General features: G+C 38.0%; 1 protein-coding gene across 3 annotated transcripts; it reads left to right on the top strand.

Moving 5' to 3' along the window:
* Positions 1-6567: 6567 nt before the first annotated feature.
* LOC148848765 (uncharacterized) lies at positions 6568-10382 on the top strand. 3 transcript variants are annotated; one of them, XM_088950502.1, is made up of 4 exons: positions 6568-6717; positions 6904-7899; positions 9404-9946; positions 10111-10382. In XM_088950502.1, the coding sequence occupies exons 2-4, from the start codon at positions 6961-6963 to the stop codon at positions 10204-10206; spliced, it is 1578 nt and encodes a 525-aa protein (XP_088806628.1). In that variant the 5' UTR covers positions 6568-6717; positions 6904-6960; the 3' UTR covers positions 10207-10382. The 3 variants fall into 3 exon arrangements, with proteins under 3 accessions (XP_088806628.1, XP_088806627.1, XP_088806626.1); XM_088950501.1 differs by having other exon boundaries at positions 6587-6717; positions 6871-7899; XM_088950500.1 differs by having other exon boundaries at positions 6618-7899.
* The last annotated feature ends 8872 nt before the right edge of the window (positions 10383-19254 follow it).

Raw genomic sequence — 19254 nt, 5'->3', positions numbered from 1 at the left:
GGTATCTCAGATGCCCGTATTTGACAAGATGGCATGTAGCAGATTCTAGAAGCTCACAAATTGTCTCTGATCCTTTCGGGATCACGCTACGCATCCATAGGTCTTATCCTCATCCCGCCTGATTCGGGTGGACACGATGAGGTTTATCAGCCAGCACGTTATCCACCTTCCAGAGCAAAACGAACTCCTACTGCTCGGTCCATATAGTATCAATCCATAACCACTTCCTCACTAATTAGACAAGTTGTCTACGTGGAGGATCTAGGGCTCCTCCTCCCAGGTCAGACTTTCTCTAACTAAGACCGATGTCGCGCTGGTCGATACCTCCGATGTGCTAGCTGGCTCAATCACTTTAGGAGCCGACGTACTGAATGTACATTTTACTATGAAGTCCGCCAAGACATAGGCTTTGATCGTTGGGCGTGGCTTGAACCAGATGTCGTACTTGCTCAACTCGATGGCCCACTTCGTCAATCTCCTTGACACCTCGGTCTTTAATAGAATGTGCCTCAATGGTTTGTTGGTGAGGATGACGATCGTATGGTCTTGGAAGTACAGGCGTAATTTTCGTGCTGCTATTACCAGTGCGTACACTAGCTTTTCGATATCGGGGTATCTGGTTTATGCAGCCTGCAAGACTTTACTTACATAGTAGACGAGCTATTGGACCCGATCTACCTCTTTGATTAGTATCGAGCTAACCACCTCGTCACTCGCGGAGAGGTACAACTTTAGCTCGTTGCTTTCCTCAGGCCAGGTCAAAACCAGTATGGTACTTTAGTACTTTTTCAACTCGTCAAACGTAAGCTGGCACTCTTCAGTCCACACAAAGTCTTCATTCTTTTTTATTGCCTTACACGCCAGTTTACTATGTAACCAAGGATTTTTCCCGACGTAACCCCGAAAACACACTTGTTTAGGTTGAGCTTCATGTTAAACTTTCTTAGTATTTGAAAAACACAATTTAGATTGTCAATTAAGGAGTTCAAAAACTAGGTCTTCATGACCATGCCATCAACATAACACTCTACTTTATTTCCAATAAGAGGTTCAAAAACTTTGTTTACAAGTCTTTGGAAAGTTGCTCAAGCATTTTTCAATCCGAAGGGCATCACTTTATAGCAGTATAGCCCTAGTTCAGTTACAAAGCGGTCTTGTCCTAGTCAGCTACATCCATCCTAATTTGGTTGTAGATAGAGTAGGCGTCCATGAAGCTCAGCAACTCATGCCCCGAGGTGTCGCATCTACCAGGCGGTCTATTCTATGGAGTGGGAAGCAATCCTTCAGGCAGGCTCTATTGAGGTCGGTGTAGTTGACATACATGTGCCACTTTCCGTTGGCCTTCTTCACCAACACAGGATTGGCCACCTAGATCGGGTATTGGACCTCCTTAACCAAGTTTGCTGCGAGGAGCTTCCTGACTTCCTTGTCAACTACCCTCTACCACTCTGGGGCGAGGTTTCATTTCCTTTGTTTAACTGGCCTGATAGCTACAACCGAAGAGGCCTGCCTAGCAGAGCACCGATCTAGAGGGTCTTCGTCAGCTCAGCTTCGGAAACCAGTACATGGACAATTTCCTCCATAGGGGCAGCTTGCTCCTCTGTATGCTCAAGTGGAGGCTCTAGTTCGACATTCTCTGCCAACTTTTCCTTGCCTCTCAACACTGCCACATAGCACTTACACGATTCTAACTGATCACCTCGTACTACCCCCATTCCGCAGTTTGTTGGGAACTTCATCGATAGGTAATAGGTGGACACTATTGCTCGTAGGGCATGCTGAATAGGTCGACCTAAAATTGCATTGTAGGGGGACGGGGTCACGACCACTAGGAATGTGTGCTTGAAGCGCACTGAGTTAGGCCATGTTCTTGCTACAATTGGTACTGTCACTTGACCGAGGGACCTGGCTACCTTGCCACTGAATCCCACCAAGGGTGAATCTGCTGGCTTAATGTCACTTTGCTGTAGATGCAACTTGTCGAAGGCTTCTAGAAACAGGATGTCCACCGAACTCCCTGAGTCTACCAAGACCCACTTTACCTCGAAATCATTGATTTCAAGCTTGACGACGAGGGCATCATCATGCGGGTATTGTATCCCACGCACATCGTCCTCGGTGAAGTAAATGGGCTCTTCCACCCGAGGTCTCTTTGGAGGGTTTTCTGCTTCATGCTTTAACTCCCGATCTGAAGTCTTTCCTATTGTTGTTGTGCATCCCGCAACAATGGACCCACCGATGATCATGTTGATCACCCTACGGATCGGCTTGTCTTCAGGAATCTGTTGTTGCCGAGGTGGTTGGTCATTTCTTCTGCTTGACTCCGGAACTTCCCTTATCTGGTTGGCTTGTCGGTCTGATGACTCCCTACTCTCATGCTAAATGTACTTAGTCAAATACCTACAACGGATCAGCTCTTCAATCTCATCGTGGAGGTTGCGGCAGTTCTCAGTGTTGTGCTCGATGTTGCGATGAAAGTGAAAATAGACATTTGGGTTCCTGGTCATCAGATCTCCCCGCAACCTGGGTGGCCACTTGACAAAAGAAGAATCCTTGATCACCATCAAGATATCATGTTCTTTGACGGGGAGACTTGCTTCTCCTCGGTGACTTACTCATCTTCCACCGGTACTTGCTGCTATTGGCTCCTTCATCTTCTCTCTTCCTCTTCTCGCCTTGTTGGACCTCTGCCTTTGAGTCGAGAGCTTCTTCTATGCTCATGAACCTCTCAGCATAGTCGAAGAACTCCATGATTGTCCTTGGACGATGTACTCCGAGGTACCATGCGAACTCCTTGTGCTTAACTCCCTTTCGCGCTGCAATGAGGCACATAGCAGGATCGAGATCTAGTATCTGCAAACACTCCTCATTGAAACGTAAAGAAAAATTCTTGATCGCCATCAAGATATCACCTCACTTTGCATGGAGGGGGGGTGTTGGATGTTCTTTGATGGGGAGACTTGCTTCTCCTCGGTGACTTACTCATCTTCCACCGGTACTTGCTGCTATTGGCTCCTTCATCTTCTCTCTTCCTCTTCTCGCCTTGTTGGACCTCTGCCTTTGAGTCGAGAGCTTCTTCTATGCTCATGAACCTCTCAGCATAGTCAAAGAACTCCGTGATTGTCCTTGGACGATATGCTCCATGGTACCATGCAAACTCCTTGTGCTTAACTCCCTTTCGTGCTGCAGTGAAGCGCATAGCCGGATCAAGATCTGGTATCTGCAAACACTCCTCATTGAAACGTTTGATGTAGCTTCGTATTGATTCATTCTCCCTCTGGACCACATTCAGAAGGCTTTCTTGTGACTGGGCACTTCTTACTAGTGACGAAGTGAGCAGTAAACATGTTGGTGAACTAAGTCCAACTTTTGATCAAGCTAGGTGCTATGTTTCTATACCACTGCCTGGCTAATCCTCTGAAGGTGGTGGAAAAGGCCACACACATGCACGCCTCGTTTTCTCCAGCAAGGTGCATTTGAGACTAAAATGCATTGATGTGATCATTAGGGTCGAACTTCCCATTATACATCTCTAGTGTAGGTGTCTTGAAGTCCTTTGGCCTTGGGGCCACTAGTATCTTGGGTGATAGGGGGAGGGCCGACTCAACAATGTAGGAGCCCGCTATGAAGCTACTAATCTCATTTCCTCCCTCACCCTGCTTGGTTCCAGTGGCTGACTGCTTCTCGGTGGTGGGCTGTTCCTGGCTGATGATCGGCGCATCTTGCGACGTCGTTACTTCTTAGATGCTTCCACATTGGTACTGTTGACCTCGTTGTTGCTTGGCACTTTGACCTTGGTTTGTTCTCGCTCCTGAACACTGTCGTGAGGTGGGAGTGGGTTCCTACCTCCGGTGTCTTCTTGGTCGCGAACTCGCTACTAACTATTACAGGGAGCTGAGGGGACTCGTCGTGAGTCCCCGCCTCATGCTCTGAGCTGGCAGTCATTGACTTGTGACTCGTGATTCTTAGTTCCCGAGTGCTGTTGCTGATTGGTCCTCGTATGCTGACTGAATTCAAGCCTATCTTTAGGGTTTCCTCTCTAAGAAGGTGAGGGTTTCACTGACCGTCAACTCTACCCCGAGGTGGGGTCCGGTCTTGAGGAGGGATTAGGACCTGTGGGTTTCCCACACTCCAAGGAGGAGATCAGTGTACACCCTGCTGCTGCTGTTGATTATGGGCATGGTGCTGGTTCTGGTTCTGGTACTGATTCTGGTTCTGGTACTGATTCTGGTGTTGATTTTGATGCTAGTTTGGTTGCAGTGGTGGAAATTGCTGCTGGTATTGTTGACAAAAGTAGTACTGCTAGAACTAGTGAATTTGTTGCATTTGTAGTTGCATGGTTCAGACACTTTGTACCAACTCATCGAACTGCTGGTGCCTGCCCCTAGAGAGACCACAGAGGGCTCTAGCACGGAGAAAGTAGCGCTTACCTGGGGTAAGGGAGCGTTCAACGGCTAAGTTTGGTACTGAGTCTACTGTGTTGATATAGTAGGGATCCCTAAGACTATGAGGGGAATGGTGAACTGGCCGATGCAAACCATGGGGAACTCCTAGCTAGCCGTAGTCTACTCCTATCCCCCAGAGATAGTCATCTCAATGCTCTTCACGGTGTTGCTTGTAGAAGCCATTGAATGAGTGAAATAATAGGGTATGAAGGTTGGCTTTTCGATCGTAGTTCCCATAGACGGTGCCAATTGATGGTGCACGATCCGGAAGCTCCTAGCTGGAAGGTTACCTGGATGCTGGCCACTTAGCAAGCTGGTTCAAACTACATGAAAGCGGATTAGAGAACCTGAGGTGGCTAACCCAGCGAGGTCGCTCCGATGCTTAAGTTAGTATTGTATTCTGGTAGCGAGATGAAAGCTTGAATGCAAGTAAGCTAGTGAGCAAATAATCATGCGTAGCTTGTGCTATGGGGGCTAATGTCCTTCTATAGTTGGGTTGCCATGGGCCTCACAAAACCTCTCCGAGATCCTTGGACCAAGCGGTAGGAGTCCGTTCTTCTTTGGAAGGTGGATAACGTGCTAGTCGATAAACCTCATCGTGTCCACCTGAATCGGGCGGGATGAGGATAAGACATATGAATGTGTGGCTTGATCCCAAAAGGCTCGGAGACAACTAGCAAGCTTCTAGAATCTGCTACCTGTCACCTCATCAAATACGGGCTTCCAAGATACCTTGTCTTCGGGGCAATCCAAAGTGAATGGGACACACGAGGTAATCAATCTGCCTAGGTGGTCGGAAGCGCAGAGTCATCACCTGGCTGGCAAGTTTCGTTCACGTGTCCTCTGTTCATCAAGTCGGGCCAAATCATCCCTCATTAGGAATCATTCTAGCCATCGGTTTTCGGGTTGATGGTCCGATCATCTGGTTCGAATGGATGACTTGTTCTGATAGCAAGTTAAAAAATTTTAAAAATAATAAAGTTAGAAACTGTTGAACGGGTCGACGGGTCGACCACCCAGGTCAACGACTGATGACTTTTTCAATGGTTTTTTACCAGATGCCAGGTTTAGGGTAAATGGAACCAGTTGCCTAGACAGTTCCCGAGCCGATTCGATCGTTTGGGTCAACGGAGGTTCAAAAATGTTGCAAAAAAATTAAAAAAGATCTTAAAATTTTATTTTATATGAACTTTGGATGTGCACAATTGTTTATATATGTAATAATAAAATGAAATAATATAATAAAATTGAAAATATAATTATACATATTAATATATTATATAATTATCGTATAAAATATATGACCCGAGCTCGTGTAGGCCCATGCCAAGCCACATACTGGGTTGGTCCACGAGCCAAGTCTTAGTCCAGGCTGGGCCATGAACCAGGCTAAGCCATGTTTTTCAAAAGTTTTATACAAATAATGAAAATTTTAACATAAATTAAAAAAGATCTTAAAATTTTATTTTAACTCAAGCCCGCATGGGCCCGTGCTGTGCCATGGGCTAGGCTGGTCCGTAGGTCAAGTCTTAAGCTAGGCCAGACCACGAACCGGGTTAAACCTATTTCATGGGCTTGATAGCCCAATAATTCAGCTTAACCCATTAACAATGTTAAATTAATTAATTAATTAATTTGAGATAGCCTTTACCTATGTTGTGTTGATAATATATAAAGTTTTATTTATTTATTTACTCAATTTACTATATTATTTAATTAATTAATAATTTAATAATCTAACAAATTATTATTGCTAGCAAAAGTAAAAAATAGAATTATGTATATATTTATATATATTTACTCTCTCATTTGATTGTCTATTTATCTCATATATTTTATTAAATTTATTTGTTTATCAAATTAAATTTATTATTATTTAACTATTTACATTATTCCAGTATATAAAACAAAAATACAATGATAATATTCATCTCTCCCTCTTTGAATTTATTGCCTCATGGCCGTGGTTATTTATTTATTATTTTATTTTATTAAATTAAATATATTATTGTCTATATATTTTTATTTATTTTAAATACATTATTTCCAATAAAATTTTAATTAAAAAATTTACCTTTCGCAAAATTTTATGACTTAACGTCATGTTTTGCCCCTGCAACGCGGGTCCCCTCCGCGAGTTATTATAATAAAAAAATAGAGCAGTGAAATCGTATGGAGAGCATACATGAATAAGAAACGAGATTCATTCCTTTTCTGCACAAGCCAAGCCCCGTTTGGGGGAGAGGTTTTGCGAGTGCAATCTGGCAGCAATGCATGTCTCCTCTTCTACCCTTCTGTGAAATCGTTTCCGCTTTCATAATCTCACCTCAATTCGTTCATATCTGCGTTTTTTTCCTAATTCGTTTGTTTAATTTAATCCACATTTATTCCTTGTTGCTGCTTCCTTCTCCTTCTTCCTCTACAGGTTTTGTTCATTGATTTCGTCCTCCTATCACAGGGGCGGAGCGACTGTGAAGATAGGAAACAACAGAAACCCTAGAGGGAGTCCAAGACCATGAAGGGAAACGGGAAGGATTCAGAGAAGCTGCTTTGGGATCAGATGAGGAGCTCCTCCGGTAACCCCATTGCTGTCTCCGCCGCTCCAGCTCGAGCTCTCCCGAAGCTCATGGTCTGGCTCATCCTTTTCATCTCTCTTACCTACATCGTCTATACATTAAAGCTTCTCTCCACTTCCCGCGCCTGTCACCAAGATGATTCCTTCGACCATCCCTACCATCGTCTTTCCTCATCATCTTCTCTAATCTCCAACATTACACTCGCGGCTGCGGAGGTAAATCTGAATCACACGGTTGGAGTTATTCAGCAAGAAGAGAATCGGAGAACCCCTCAACACCAACGAACAGGGCTCCAACACATTGTGTTCGGAATCGCAGCTTCGGCGAGATTATGGGAACAGAGGAAAAATTACATCAAGATATGGTGGAGGCCCAAGGAGATGAGGGGAATCGTATGGCTGGATAATCCGGTCAAGAGTCACAAGGACGAAGGGCTGCCGCCATTGAAGATCTCAGGCGATACGTCTCGGTTTTCTTATAAGAACCGACAGGGCCACCGTTCAGCCATTCGGATCTCAAGGATCGTATCCGAGACGTTGAGGCTGGGAATGAAGGATGTGAGGTGGTTCGTGATGGGGGATGACGATACAGTGTTCATTCCAGAGAATCTGGTTAGGGTTTTGTCGAAATACGACCACAATCAGTTCTATTACATAGGGAGCTTATCGGAAAGCCATTTACAGAATATATACTTCTCGTACGGGATGGCCTACGGTGGGGGAGGATTCGCCATTAGTTACCCATTGGCGAAAGAGCTCGAAAAAATGCAAGACAGGTGCATACAGAGATACCCGGGCTTGTACGGCTCCGACGATCGGATGCAAGCTTGCATGGCTGAGCTTGGTGTACCCCTCACCAAGGAGCTTGGGTTCCACCAGGTTTGTCTCTGTTTTTCCTTTCTTTACAACTATCTGAAAAAAAATAGTCCCTCTTCCCAATGTTATTAAATTATAGCTTTATTTAATTTTAAGTGTGTGGTTCTGAGTTTATCTTCGTTTCGCCAGCGGTTATTGTGATCGAACAGAAGACTTGCTCTTCTGATCCCCTCTCCTGTTTCTCCGTCGCCATTTTTTGCTGTTTTTTCGATCTTAGTACGCCGATATTTCGGAATAAATCAATGAACTGATCAACCCAACGAAGGAACACATGGGTCGCACTTCGCCGAATACCGCTCCTCTCCTCTTTCCCTTTTTTGTCCTTGCGTTTAATAAATTAATCGGATTACTCTTATGTTCTTTTAATGCACTAAGTAGGACTAAATTTTTCTTGAGTCTCTCTTTACGGTTCCCGAGAAATTCCAGGGTGATAGAGTACATTCATCCGGTCAGTCTTATAGACCGTAGCTAGGGAGCCTAGCGTATGCAATGACAATGCACTGAGAGGGCAAATCGTGCCGGTGATATTGTGGTACGCAATAAATGGGTACAGAGTTCCATCTTCTCCGTAGTGATACTGTAACAGAATCTTGATCCGGCATTTGGGTCTCTAATGGACCCATCATGGGCCGAATCGCTCATCACGGCCTAATTGTCTCGGCCTTACCGGAGCTGGGCTCAGCATTAAAGCAGTGTCTGATCAAGTGTCCCTACGTCATAGGCTTGTTAGGAAGTCTGTTGTCTTTTCCTTCCGATTTTAGGATAATTGGGTAATTTCCTCGTGGTCATTCATTGGCATGTAATGTTATCACCACAAAAATCGCAACGATTTGAGTTCCCTTGAATATTTTCCTTGGAGGAGCCTCTCTTCAATGGACCCGACGACCCTGTGGATGCAAATATGCAATTCTGAAGTCTCTAAACACGGCTTATCAGACAACTGGGTTAAGTCGAGCGTCTCTCTACTCTTTTCATGGCCATGGGTAGTGATTAGGCTAAATTTCCTTTGCTACAAATGATACTGTCTGTCTGTCTGTCCCCTGATGTGATTTGATGCTTGTTGACGTAAATCCAAGCCTCTATCAGCTGAATGGTGGGACAGTGTCGGAGTGTAGGACTAAAATTTTTCAAAAAAAAAAAACGGTGAAGTACACTGCACTCCACTGCATAAATATAAAATTACAGCCCCTCCCTATAAACTAATTCATCCCACCTGTACGATAGAGGGTTAAAAATTCAGAGGTGGGCTGAACAGTCATTCTACCAAAAAAATCCCTCACTGCTGATGCCATGTTTTTGCATCGGATTCTCGATCAATCGTAAAGGAGCGACGCTTGAAAAGTATGATAATTAATGTGCTTCTTTTTCTTTCCTCTGTTACTGTGTGTTTGCTTTGGCTAATCTAGTTCATGCCTTTAGTACTGTAAATTGTAAAATTCTCTTTTAAGTCCAAAGTAACGTCTGGTCTGATTCTTGTTTTTGTTGTTTATGGATGGTGGTGATTCAGTACGATGTGTACGGGAACTTATTTGGGCTCCTTGCTGCGCATCCTGTGACGCCATTGGTGTCGCTGCACCACCTCGATGTGGTGGAGCCGATATTCCCCAATGTAACCCGGGTTAAGGCTCTTCAACGGCTGATGGTGCCGATGAAGCTCGACTCGGCTGGCCTGATGCAGCAGTCCATATGCTATGACAAAGAAAAGAGTTGGACGCTCTCCGTTTCTTGGGGGTTCGCCGTTCAGATATTCCGGGGTGTATTCTCGCCCCGGGAGATGGAGATGCCTTCAAGAACTTTCCTCAATTGGTACAGGAAGGCTGACTACACTGCATACGCCTTCAACACTCGCCCCGTCACCCGGAATCCATGCCAAAAGCCCTTCGTGTTTTATTTGTCTATGGCAAAATACGATTCCACCACAAAGCAGACGGTGAGCGAGTACCATCGCCACCGAGTTCCACATCCGATGTGCAGGTGGAAGATGGCAGATCCTGAAGATATTGAAAGGGTGGTGGTTTACAAGAGACCTGACCCACATCTATGGGACAAGGTACGCATGTGTTGTGTTTTTCTTAGCTCTTCGGTCTTCATTTCAGCCTTTGGTACACGAACTATATGATCTTATTTTATCTGCTGCACTTTTTTGCGCTGTTTGCGCACTTTCATAGTTTCATTCAATCTAATGTTGTTTAATCTTTTCAATGTGATGTGCAGTCTCCGAGGAGAAATTGTTGCAGGGTTATGCCTTCAGGAAAGAGAGGGAATGTAGTGATTGACGTGGGTGTATGTAGGGAAGGTGAAAATCAGTGAACAGTGAATTATAGAAAGGTCAGAGAGGGAGAGAGACCCTTTGGGACCTTTCACCTTCCTCTCTCCTTTCCATTCTTAAATGGCTTCTTTTCCACTTCTTTTGTAATTTCTGCTCAATAGCGAAGAAGCATCATTAGAAAATGAAATTATACGAGGAATTAGGTGTTCTTTGCATTTATCAACGAGTCATGGGTTATTTGAAAGCAGTTCCAGTTCCACACACAGACTCAAGTGATGACAAAAGCTTGTATTGGGAGTTGGGACTACGGCGGTCCATTTAGGAGTTTAGAGTGATATGGGTCCCACCAATTTGCCACGTGTTGCACGATAAAAGGTTCAAGAGATAGAGGTGGTTTTTGTATGGTTAGTTTCTTGAGTAGAACCAGTAGTTCCTTTATTTTTTAGAAGTAGAACCAGTAGTTTGAAATAGCAAATGTATGAACGTGCAAGTCATCGTGAGGAGAGGAAATTAAATGGGCTAAAATTCTATGATGGTAGTCGTATCGGTGTACTTCGAATCGATTTTGAAGGATCTAAATCAAATCAACTCTAATCTATTTGAATTCTTAATTGTTTTATCTGCTCATTTCTTTTTTTCCCTACATACATTATTTCCAAATAATGTAAGAACTTTTATTTTTTGTATATATCGAACAAGATATTTAGGGTACAATATACAAAATAATGAAATAATAATGGAAAGCAAGAAAAGAATAGACAGATGTTTATGTATAATATTTTTTAAATGGTTTACTTCCTAATTCAGCTATTTCTAAATTTGAGTGAGAGCCTCTATTGGTAATTTGCACTTTTGTAGAGTTAACTGCTTATATCTCTTTCTTTTATATTGGGAACTTGCATTATTGTAGAGCCACCATCTTTAGAGCTTTCCTTTGTTACACTTGCCAACCCATAGCTTTCTTTAATACGCCCTCTTAGGTGAAATTGGGTTAGAAGCACATGAAGCTTGGATCGTAGAAAGTTAAACCAAATTGGAGAAAGGGGTTCGGTAAACGCATCATCCAATTGATCATCAGTAGGGATATATCGGACCATCATATTTTTGCAAAGAATATGATCGTACAGAAAATGAAAATCCACTTCAATGTGCTTCGTACAAGCATGAAAAATTGGATGTGTAGCCAGATACATAGCACCAATGTTATCACAGTAGAGAACATGTAGAGAGAACTGATGAACACCCAAATCCCATAAGAGAGGCTGAAGCCATAACACTTCAATTTTCTTTTTTTTTTTTTATCAATAATAACACTTCAGTTGTGGTATTAGCTAAGGAATGGAACTCAACTTCAATGTTGGAATTGGTGATGATGGGTTGTTTCTTAGCGCTCTAGGAGATCAAATGAGAACTAAGGAAAATACTATAGTTGCAAGTAGACCAGCGGTCATCAGGGCAGCTTGCATAGTCAGCAGCTGAAAATGCGACTAAAGATCCAAGAGAGAAGAGCCCAAAATCAATGGTACCTTTGAGATAATATTCACTGCCATCCACTGATCATCAATGATTGTTTTGCAAAATATAGAAAGAATCTACAATTTAAAAGTATTGTTGAAATAACATAAAATAAATTTAAAAAATATTGAGAGAACATTTGTCCTATTTATTGATTATTAAATCCTAGGATTAGGAAAGATGGTTTAAATATTTTACTTGAAACATATTGTGAAAATATGAATATTGAAATTGGAAATAAAAAAGAAAAAATTAATACTTTATTATTTGAAATGTATAGTTCATATGAATCTGAAGTAATAGAAAATAATTCTATGAGTTGTACAACTGCATCTTCTACTTCTGAAGTTGAGCCTAGTAGTAGAAGAGAAAAACTTTTTTATTTAATAAATAGAAGTAAAAAATCTGGTACCTCAACAAGTTCATTTACTTCAGGTTAGGGAACAAATAATTTTGATATTTTAGCCTCGTTGAGTGAACATTCAAAAAATTATCTAGTTTTCGTCGCCATGGAACATGATCTACTAACCCCTCCAGTGTCTACAATTCCATTGAAGTCTTGTTTTAGTGCAGGTACTAGAGTGTTGGATGACAAAAGAAGTTGTATGAATGATGAAAGTATAGAGATGTGCATCTGCTTTAAAGATTGGCTAGATGTTGAAGAAATATTAAAAGACAAAGGAGGGCATGACACTACACCCGATATTTCACCTGAAGTAGATGATGAAAGTCAATAACAATAGGAGAAAATCAAAAAATGATGAACTCAATATTTTTTGTATACTCACTCAATAGTTGTATAGCATTTTTCAAATTATTGAAATTTTTAATTTTATTTAATTTATTTATGATTTTTTTAACAATGTAATTTTGTATTTTCAATCTATAATTGTATTGTATTTTTTATATTTTATTAATTTATTCAACTTTCCAATTTTCATATTTCACTCATCCAAGTATCCAACCATTGTATGCTTTGTAATTTGTATCATTCAAATTTAAATAAAATAAAATTCCTATTTTTCTTCCAATTTGTTATTCCATTCTTATTTGGTTAAGTATTTTTCATTTATTTGTTAGATTTCTCATTTCTTATTTTTTCAAATGGTTCCCAAAGCCCAAAAGAAAGTTAAATATTTTAGTTTTACACTTTTACTTAGCAAAGAAATAAAAAGATAAAAAGTATCAAAAAAAACAAAAAAAAACAAAAAAGGTAAAAAAACCAGTTTGGCCTAGTTCAGGCCACGCCCAAGGCCCAGCCTATAGCCCAGTACGGCACGGCCCAGGTCCACGACATGACCTGTAGCTCACTTGGACCAGGCCCACAGCACAACACGACATAGGCCCACACGAGCTTGGGCCGTGGACCGTGCTAGGCCGGCCCCCTAAGTTATCCCAGGGGAGGGCGGAACGGCTCAGGATGGCCTGCGAGCTGGCATGGCACGACCCACACTTTGTATGTTTTACATCTCTAAGTATCATGGGGAGAAATAGAACTCTCCTACACACAATCAACTGAGGGGATAGGAAGCAAGTTTTAAAGTACTAGAAAATGCCAAGTGTATTGGAAAGGCAATTTTAAGAGACATATCGAGATACACCTTGGATACTCATGCGTATCGGAGAAAAACTAAGATACGCATAGATACACTTTGAAACACTATAAATACTTTAATAAATCATAAAAATACATAACAACACTAAATGTAAGACCTAAATGAGGTGTATATACATTAAATTAATATATTTTAATGGTTTTATGAAGAAATATATTGTAGTTAATTATAATTTCATTAAAAATCCTATACTTAACTATAATTTATAAATTATAATTCTTAAGTTTTAATATTTAATGGGATGGGAAAAAACCAACTCTCTTATCCAACCATAAAATATGCATTAACACAACTTCTAAGTGAAAATATACTTAATAATTATTTATTATTTAAATAATAATTATTTATTATTTATTTTCAAAAAATATAAAAAAATAAATAAACATTACATAATATATTCCACAATTGCCTTGTGGAATATATGATAGATGATCCATAGAATTATAATATATTCAATCATTGTGATCAAATGATAAAATATAATTAGTTAATTATTTATTTTTTAATTCTATAAATATAAAAATAAAAAAAATATTAAAGAAGAAATTTCAATTGCTCTATGGATATGATAGATAAATCTATAGATCTAAAACATATTTAGTCTTTATACGTAGAGAAAAAAATTATATTTTCCATTTTTTTGTTAATTTATATTTTCTCAAAATATCTCATGAAATTTCCATAAATCTATAGATAACTCAAAAAATGTGATTTTGGATGTAAGAAATGTAGATTAACATAAATTTAGACATTCAAGAAAAAAGAAATCATAAGATATTATAAAAAGTTGAAAACAATTACCTATTTTTTACCATATTTTTTCAAAATTTGAAAAATCTTCAAAAAAAAAAAATAATGATTCACACTTGTTTCTTGCAAAATTTTGCAGATCTAGCACTCTAGGAATAAGGTTTTGAGTTTTAGAGTCATTTGGGGGTGAAAGAATCTTACTTTTCTCCTTTATTTTTTGTTCGGTTTTTGGCCGTATCTTTTTCGTCGATACGCTACCAATACACCCCGATACACCTCCAATACACATCTGATACGCCCAATACGCCCCAGATATGGGTTCGATAAGTATGAAAAAAGACGATACACACGATTTCCATGCGTATTCCGTATCTATTTTTAAAAGATACGATATGATACGCCCCGTATCGGGCATATCATATCAAAATTTTGAACCTTGACAGGTTGCATATTGGCTGGTGTCGAATCTAGAGGTCTAGAGGAAAGACTATCTTAAGTGATCCTAGGAAATTGTTTCTCATCAAAAAGTAACATGTTTGGAAATAATTTTTTGTGAAGTGACTAGATTATAGCACTTGTACCCTTTATGAGATGAATTGTATCCAATAAAAATGCAGCAAACAGGCCTATAGTCCATTTTGTGCAAGTTATATGGCCGAATTAGAGGATAGTAAAGACAACCAAAACTTCGTAATATAGGATAATCAGGTTTACAATCAGACAACTTTTCATATGGGGAAAGATTACCAAGAACCGGTGTAGGCAACCAGTTAATGAAAAAAACCACAATTTTTACTACTTCAGCCTAGAAGGATTTAGGGAGAGAGGAGGACGCCAATAGAGAGAGAGAAAGAGTGGACTCAATATATGTCGGCGTTTTCGTTCCTCACTTTTGTTCTGCTCATGAGTATGAGAACAACTCACTCAATGCAAAATTCCTTCATTGTCCAAGAAAGGAGATAATTTACAAAATTTTCCTCTCCAATCACTTTGGAACATTTTAATTTTAGTGGAAAACAAATTTTTAGCATGTCTCTTAAATTTGAGAAATGTATAAAAAATTTTGATTTCCTTTCAAGGGGATAAATCCAAGAAAATTTTGAATATACATCCATAAATAAGACATAATATCTATAACCTTTTGTAGACAAAACCGGGGCAGGTCCCCGCACATCTGAATAAATCAATTCCAAAGGTTGTTAAGCACTACTAAAAGAAACAGACAAATTTAAACGATGGACTTTGCCTAATTGACAAGCCTCACAAACAAAATTGTCACTGGCATTTCCTGAATAGCACAAACCAAATTTAGAAATTACTAATTTAACAACTTTTAAAGAATTATGCCCAAGTCGATGATGCCAATCCTGAAGAGAAGTTCTTTCTCTAATAAACACTTTGGCTGACTTCTCTCTGTCACCATTAGTGCCTAGAAACTTATAGGTTCCATCTCTAGTAGGTTCTCTGATTAAAGTTCTCTCCATACGATCCTTCAAGAAAAAGAAATCCATGTGAAATTCAAACACCAAATCATTATCTCTTGTAAATTTACAAATAGAAATCAAATTCTTTGTCAAACAGGAGCATGTTAAACATTTTTCAATTTAAATTGATGTTGATCATAATTTAGAGAAGAAGAGCCAATACTCTTAATTGCTAAACCTTATCCATTACCAATTTTCACTTGACCTATACCCAGAAATCCAGACTTGTTCTGTAAGTTATTAGTGTTTGGAGTCATGTGGTGGGTTTCTCCACTATCGGGGTACCAGGTGGGGTCTGGAGAATTATTGTTGTTTTCTCCTTGGTACGAAAGGTCGTACTATTTGTAACACTTTAATGCTCCATGTTTGGATTTATTACACAACTAGCAAATAATTGGATTACCTCTGCCTCAACCTTGTCCACATCTAGGCTGATTGCCACGCCCTTGCTTCTATCGTGACTATAGTTCCCCCCTCTGTAGTTCTGAAACTAAGGGTTATTATTGCTGCTCTTACTATTATTATTGTCATTATTTGCAGCAATATTAGCATAGGGAGCTTCACTGGAGACATTATGTTGAATAAGCCATGATTCATGACTAAGAAGTAAACCATGAATATCATTGATTCCTAACTGATCAACATCAGTTTTGTTAGTAATAGCAGTAATGAGAGATTTATATTCACTTCCTAGTCCAGATAAAAGCTGCATAACAAGATCCTCTTTTGCTACTGGTTCAGAAACAACAAACAGATTGTCTGCAATAGTTTTTGTTTTTTGAATATAATCACTTATAGATAAGTTGTCTTTCTTAAGATTTTGAAGTTGAAGTCTAAGCTGTATCACTCTAGATCGTGAATGAGAAGAAAATGATCTCTCTAGGGAACTCCAAACTTTGGCTGTAGTAGAGAATCCAACAGCTTGGGCCAATACGTCCGATGTAAGAAGACAACTCAAAACGAGTTGGTCCAATTATTTGGGTTAAGAATTTTCTTACTACCATCATTCGGATCCGAAATTTCCTCTGGTGGTGCCTTGGCCAATCCATCAATCAGACCCATCAACTTGTATGCTCTAAGCATTGGTAAAAGTTGAGCTCTCCATAGTAGAAAATTTTCTCTATTCAACTTGATGGTGAGATAAGGAGATATATTAGGAATAGAGTTCATGGCCACTATAGTAGTCATGTTCTGAAGATCAGATGAATTAGATCTCATAACTTCAAACGAATCAACACTTTTTGCAGCCATGATGGACCTTCAAGTCTTGACTCTGATACCAAGTTAAAGAAAGAACAAGAACAATTCTAAATAATGTAAGAAGTTGTTTTTCTTGTATATGTTCACCAAGATGTTTAGGGTACAATATATATACACAAAAGAATGAAATAATAATGGAAAGCAAGAAAAGAATAGGCAGTTGCCTATGTACATTATTTCTTAAATGGTTTACTTCCTAATTCAGCTATTTCTAAACTTGAGTGAGAGCCTCCATTGGTAACTTGCACTTTTGTAGAATTACCATCTATATCTCTTTCCTTTATATAGGAAACTTGCATTTTTGTAGAGCCACCATCTTTAGAGCTTTCCTTTGTTACACTTGCCAACCCATAGCTTTCCTTAATACTCTACTTATTTCTTTTCTTAATTGGTTTAATTAACTATGATAACTAATAAGATACCCATGTGCCAAAGATTCTACGGGATTAGGGAATTTGTTTTCAGCATGCTTCAACTTCTGTGTCCACGTTCATTCTTTTCTTCTTTGGGTTGTTGTCTTGTTGATTTGGAAAAACATGTATTCAGCAGTATACAACAAATGGTGGCAGTAGCTTCATATATATTGTATTGCAATGAAAGATGATTAGTATTGTAATACTAGTAGGGAACCGTGCAATGTATGGGATTTGTCATGGGAAAGTGATAAGCTCTTCAAAGAAACTAAAATTTAATAATATAAATATATTTTGAAACAATGGAAATTATTTGGGAGCAAATAGATAAAAATAATAAATAAAATAAATATTTTTAATAAAATACATAATTCAATATTTTAACAATTTATTCTGATTTAATAACATAAAGTTAATATAAATAATTTTCTGAAATAATCTAATATATATAATTCCATTAAAACACGAATATATTTTTTAACTTTCTGAAAAATAAGTTCATTTAATTTCTTAAAAGTATTTGAATTATTTAGTCTAATTTAGTAAATATCTTAAAATTTAATTTTCTAAAGTTGGATTTTTTGTAATTATTGAAAAAAAATTGATAATTATTGCTATTTTTGGTATTTAATGAATAAATAATATTCTGAATAATCATTGATAATTATTAACTATAACTTTCAATAATTATTGACTGATTTCAATATTATTTTTTGAAAATAATCTATATTATTAACTATAACTATTTTTTTATAATTAATAACTATACTTGTATTGAGTTGTTATTGTTGTTTTTGGTAATTAATGAATAAGTAATACTGAATAATCATTGGCAAATAGTAATTATAATTTCCAACAATTATTGATTAATTTCAATAATTTTTGATAATTATCGTCAACTTTTGATAAATATAATAATTTTAGATAATCTATATTATTAACTATAATTATCATTGATAATTAATAACTATATTTATATTGAATAATTATTTTTTTGATAATTATTGTTGTTTGTGGTAATTATTGAATAACTAATTCTAAATAATAATTCATAATTATTAATTATAATTTTGAATAATTATTGATAAATTTCATTATTTTTTATAGTTATGTGGCATAAATTTTGACATTTGGTAATTTCAATATAGTTAACTTTTTGATAATTATTGTTGGTTTTGGTAATTATTGAATAATTAGTTCTGAATAATCATTCATAATTTTTAATTATAATTTTGAATAATTATTGATAAATTTCAGTATTTTTTATAATTATGTGGCATAATTTTTGACATTTGGTAATTAATAATTTTAGTTAATCTATATTATTTACTGTAATTATTTTTGATAGTTAATAACTTTATTTATATTGGCTATTATTGTTATTCTTAGTAGTTATTGAATAATTAATTCTGAATAGTCATTGGTAATTATTAACTTTAATTTTCTAAACTAATTGATGAATTTCAGTAATTTTTGATAATTATGTGAAATAATTTTTGATATTATAAAAAATTCACATTTATTGTCAAGAATAATATTAGTTATTGTAAAGTTACAAAATTAATTAATTAATTTATTTCCCAAAAAACAATTTGAAAAGCAATATAAAAATTAATTAACAAATACTATAATGAAACGTTTTAAAAATAATTTAATAATTATTGTCAATGTAAATAATTAAATAATTTAATTATAATTTAAATAATGTATAAAATTTATGAAAATGTAAATTATTTAAAACCATTGAGTTTGGATCGGAGAGGTCGGAATGGGCTAGCCGTCTGGGTCTAGGCCAGATTACATATAAAGCCAATAGGCCTGGGTCGGAGTGGTCGGAACGGGTCTATGTCTAGGTCAGATTGAGATTACATATAAAATTACAAACCTTGGGTCTGGGTTGGAGTATATGCATGACCCAACCCGAATGTCTTGTCTTCTTCACCCGCATACCGCTACATTGGTCGCTCAACGCAGCAACCACAATAGCGCAAACAGGGGGCCAACATCCACAGTTTTTCACTCCTCCACATCGTATTCATGCCGAAACAACA

This window comes from Nelumbo lutea, chromosome 6 (assembly GCF_056320005.1).
Source record: "Nelumbo lutea isolate HS-2025 chromosome 6, American lotus-T2T, whole genome shotgun sequence".
In the NCBI taxonomy this organism is placed as follows: Eukaryota; Viridiplantae; Streptophyta; class Magnoliopsida; order Proteales; family Nelumbonaceae; genus Nelumbo; species Nelumbo lutea.
Note: the sequence above shows the minus strand (reverse complement) of the source record. Positions and strands in the feature narration are given on the sequence as shown.

Coding starts and splice junctions, on each gene's coding strand:
- LOC148848765 (XM_088950502.1), top strand. CDS start 6,961: ATGAAGGGAAACGGGAAGGATTCAGAGAAGCTGCTTTGGGATCAGATG. Junction 7,900..9,403: donor AGGAGCTTGGGTTCCACCAG/GTTTGTCTCTGT, acceptor GTGGTGATTCAG/TACGATGTGTACGGGAACTT. Junction 9,947..10,110: donor ACCCACATCTATGGGACAAG/GTACGCATGTGT, acceptor TGTGATGTGCAG/TCTCCGAGGAGAAATTGTTG.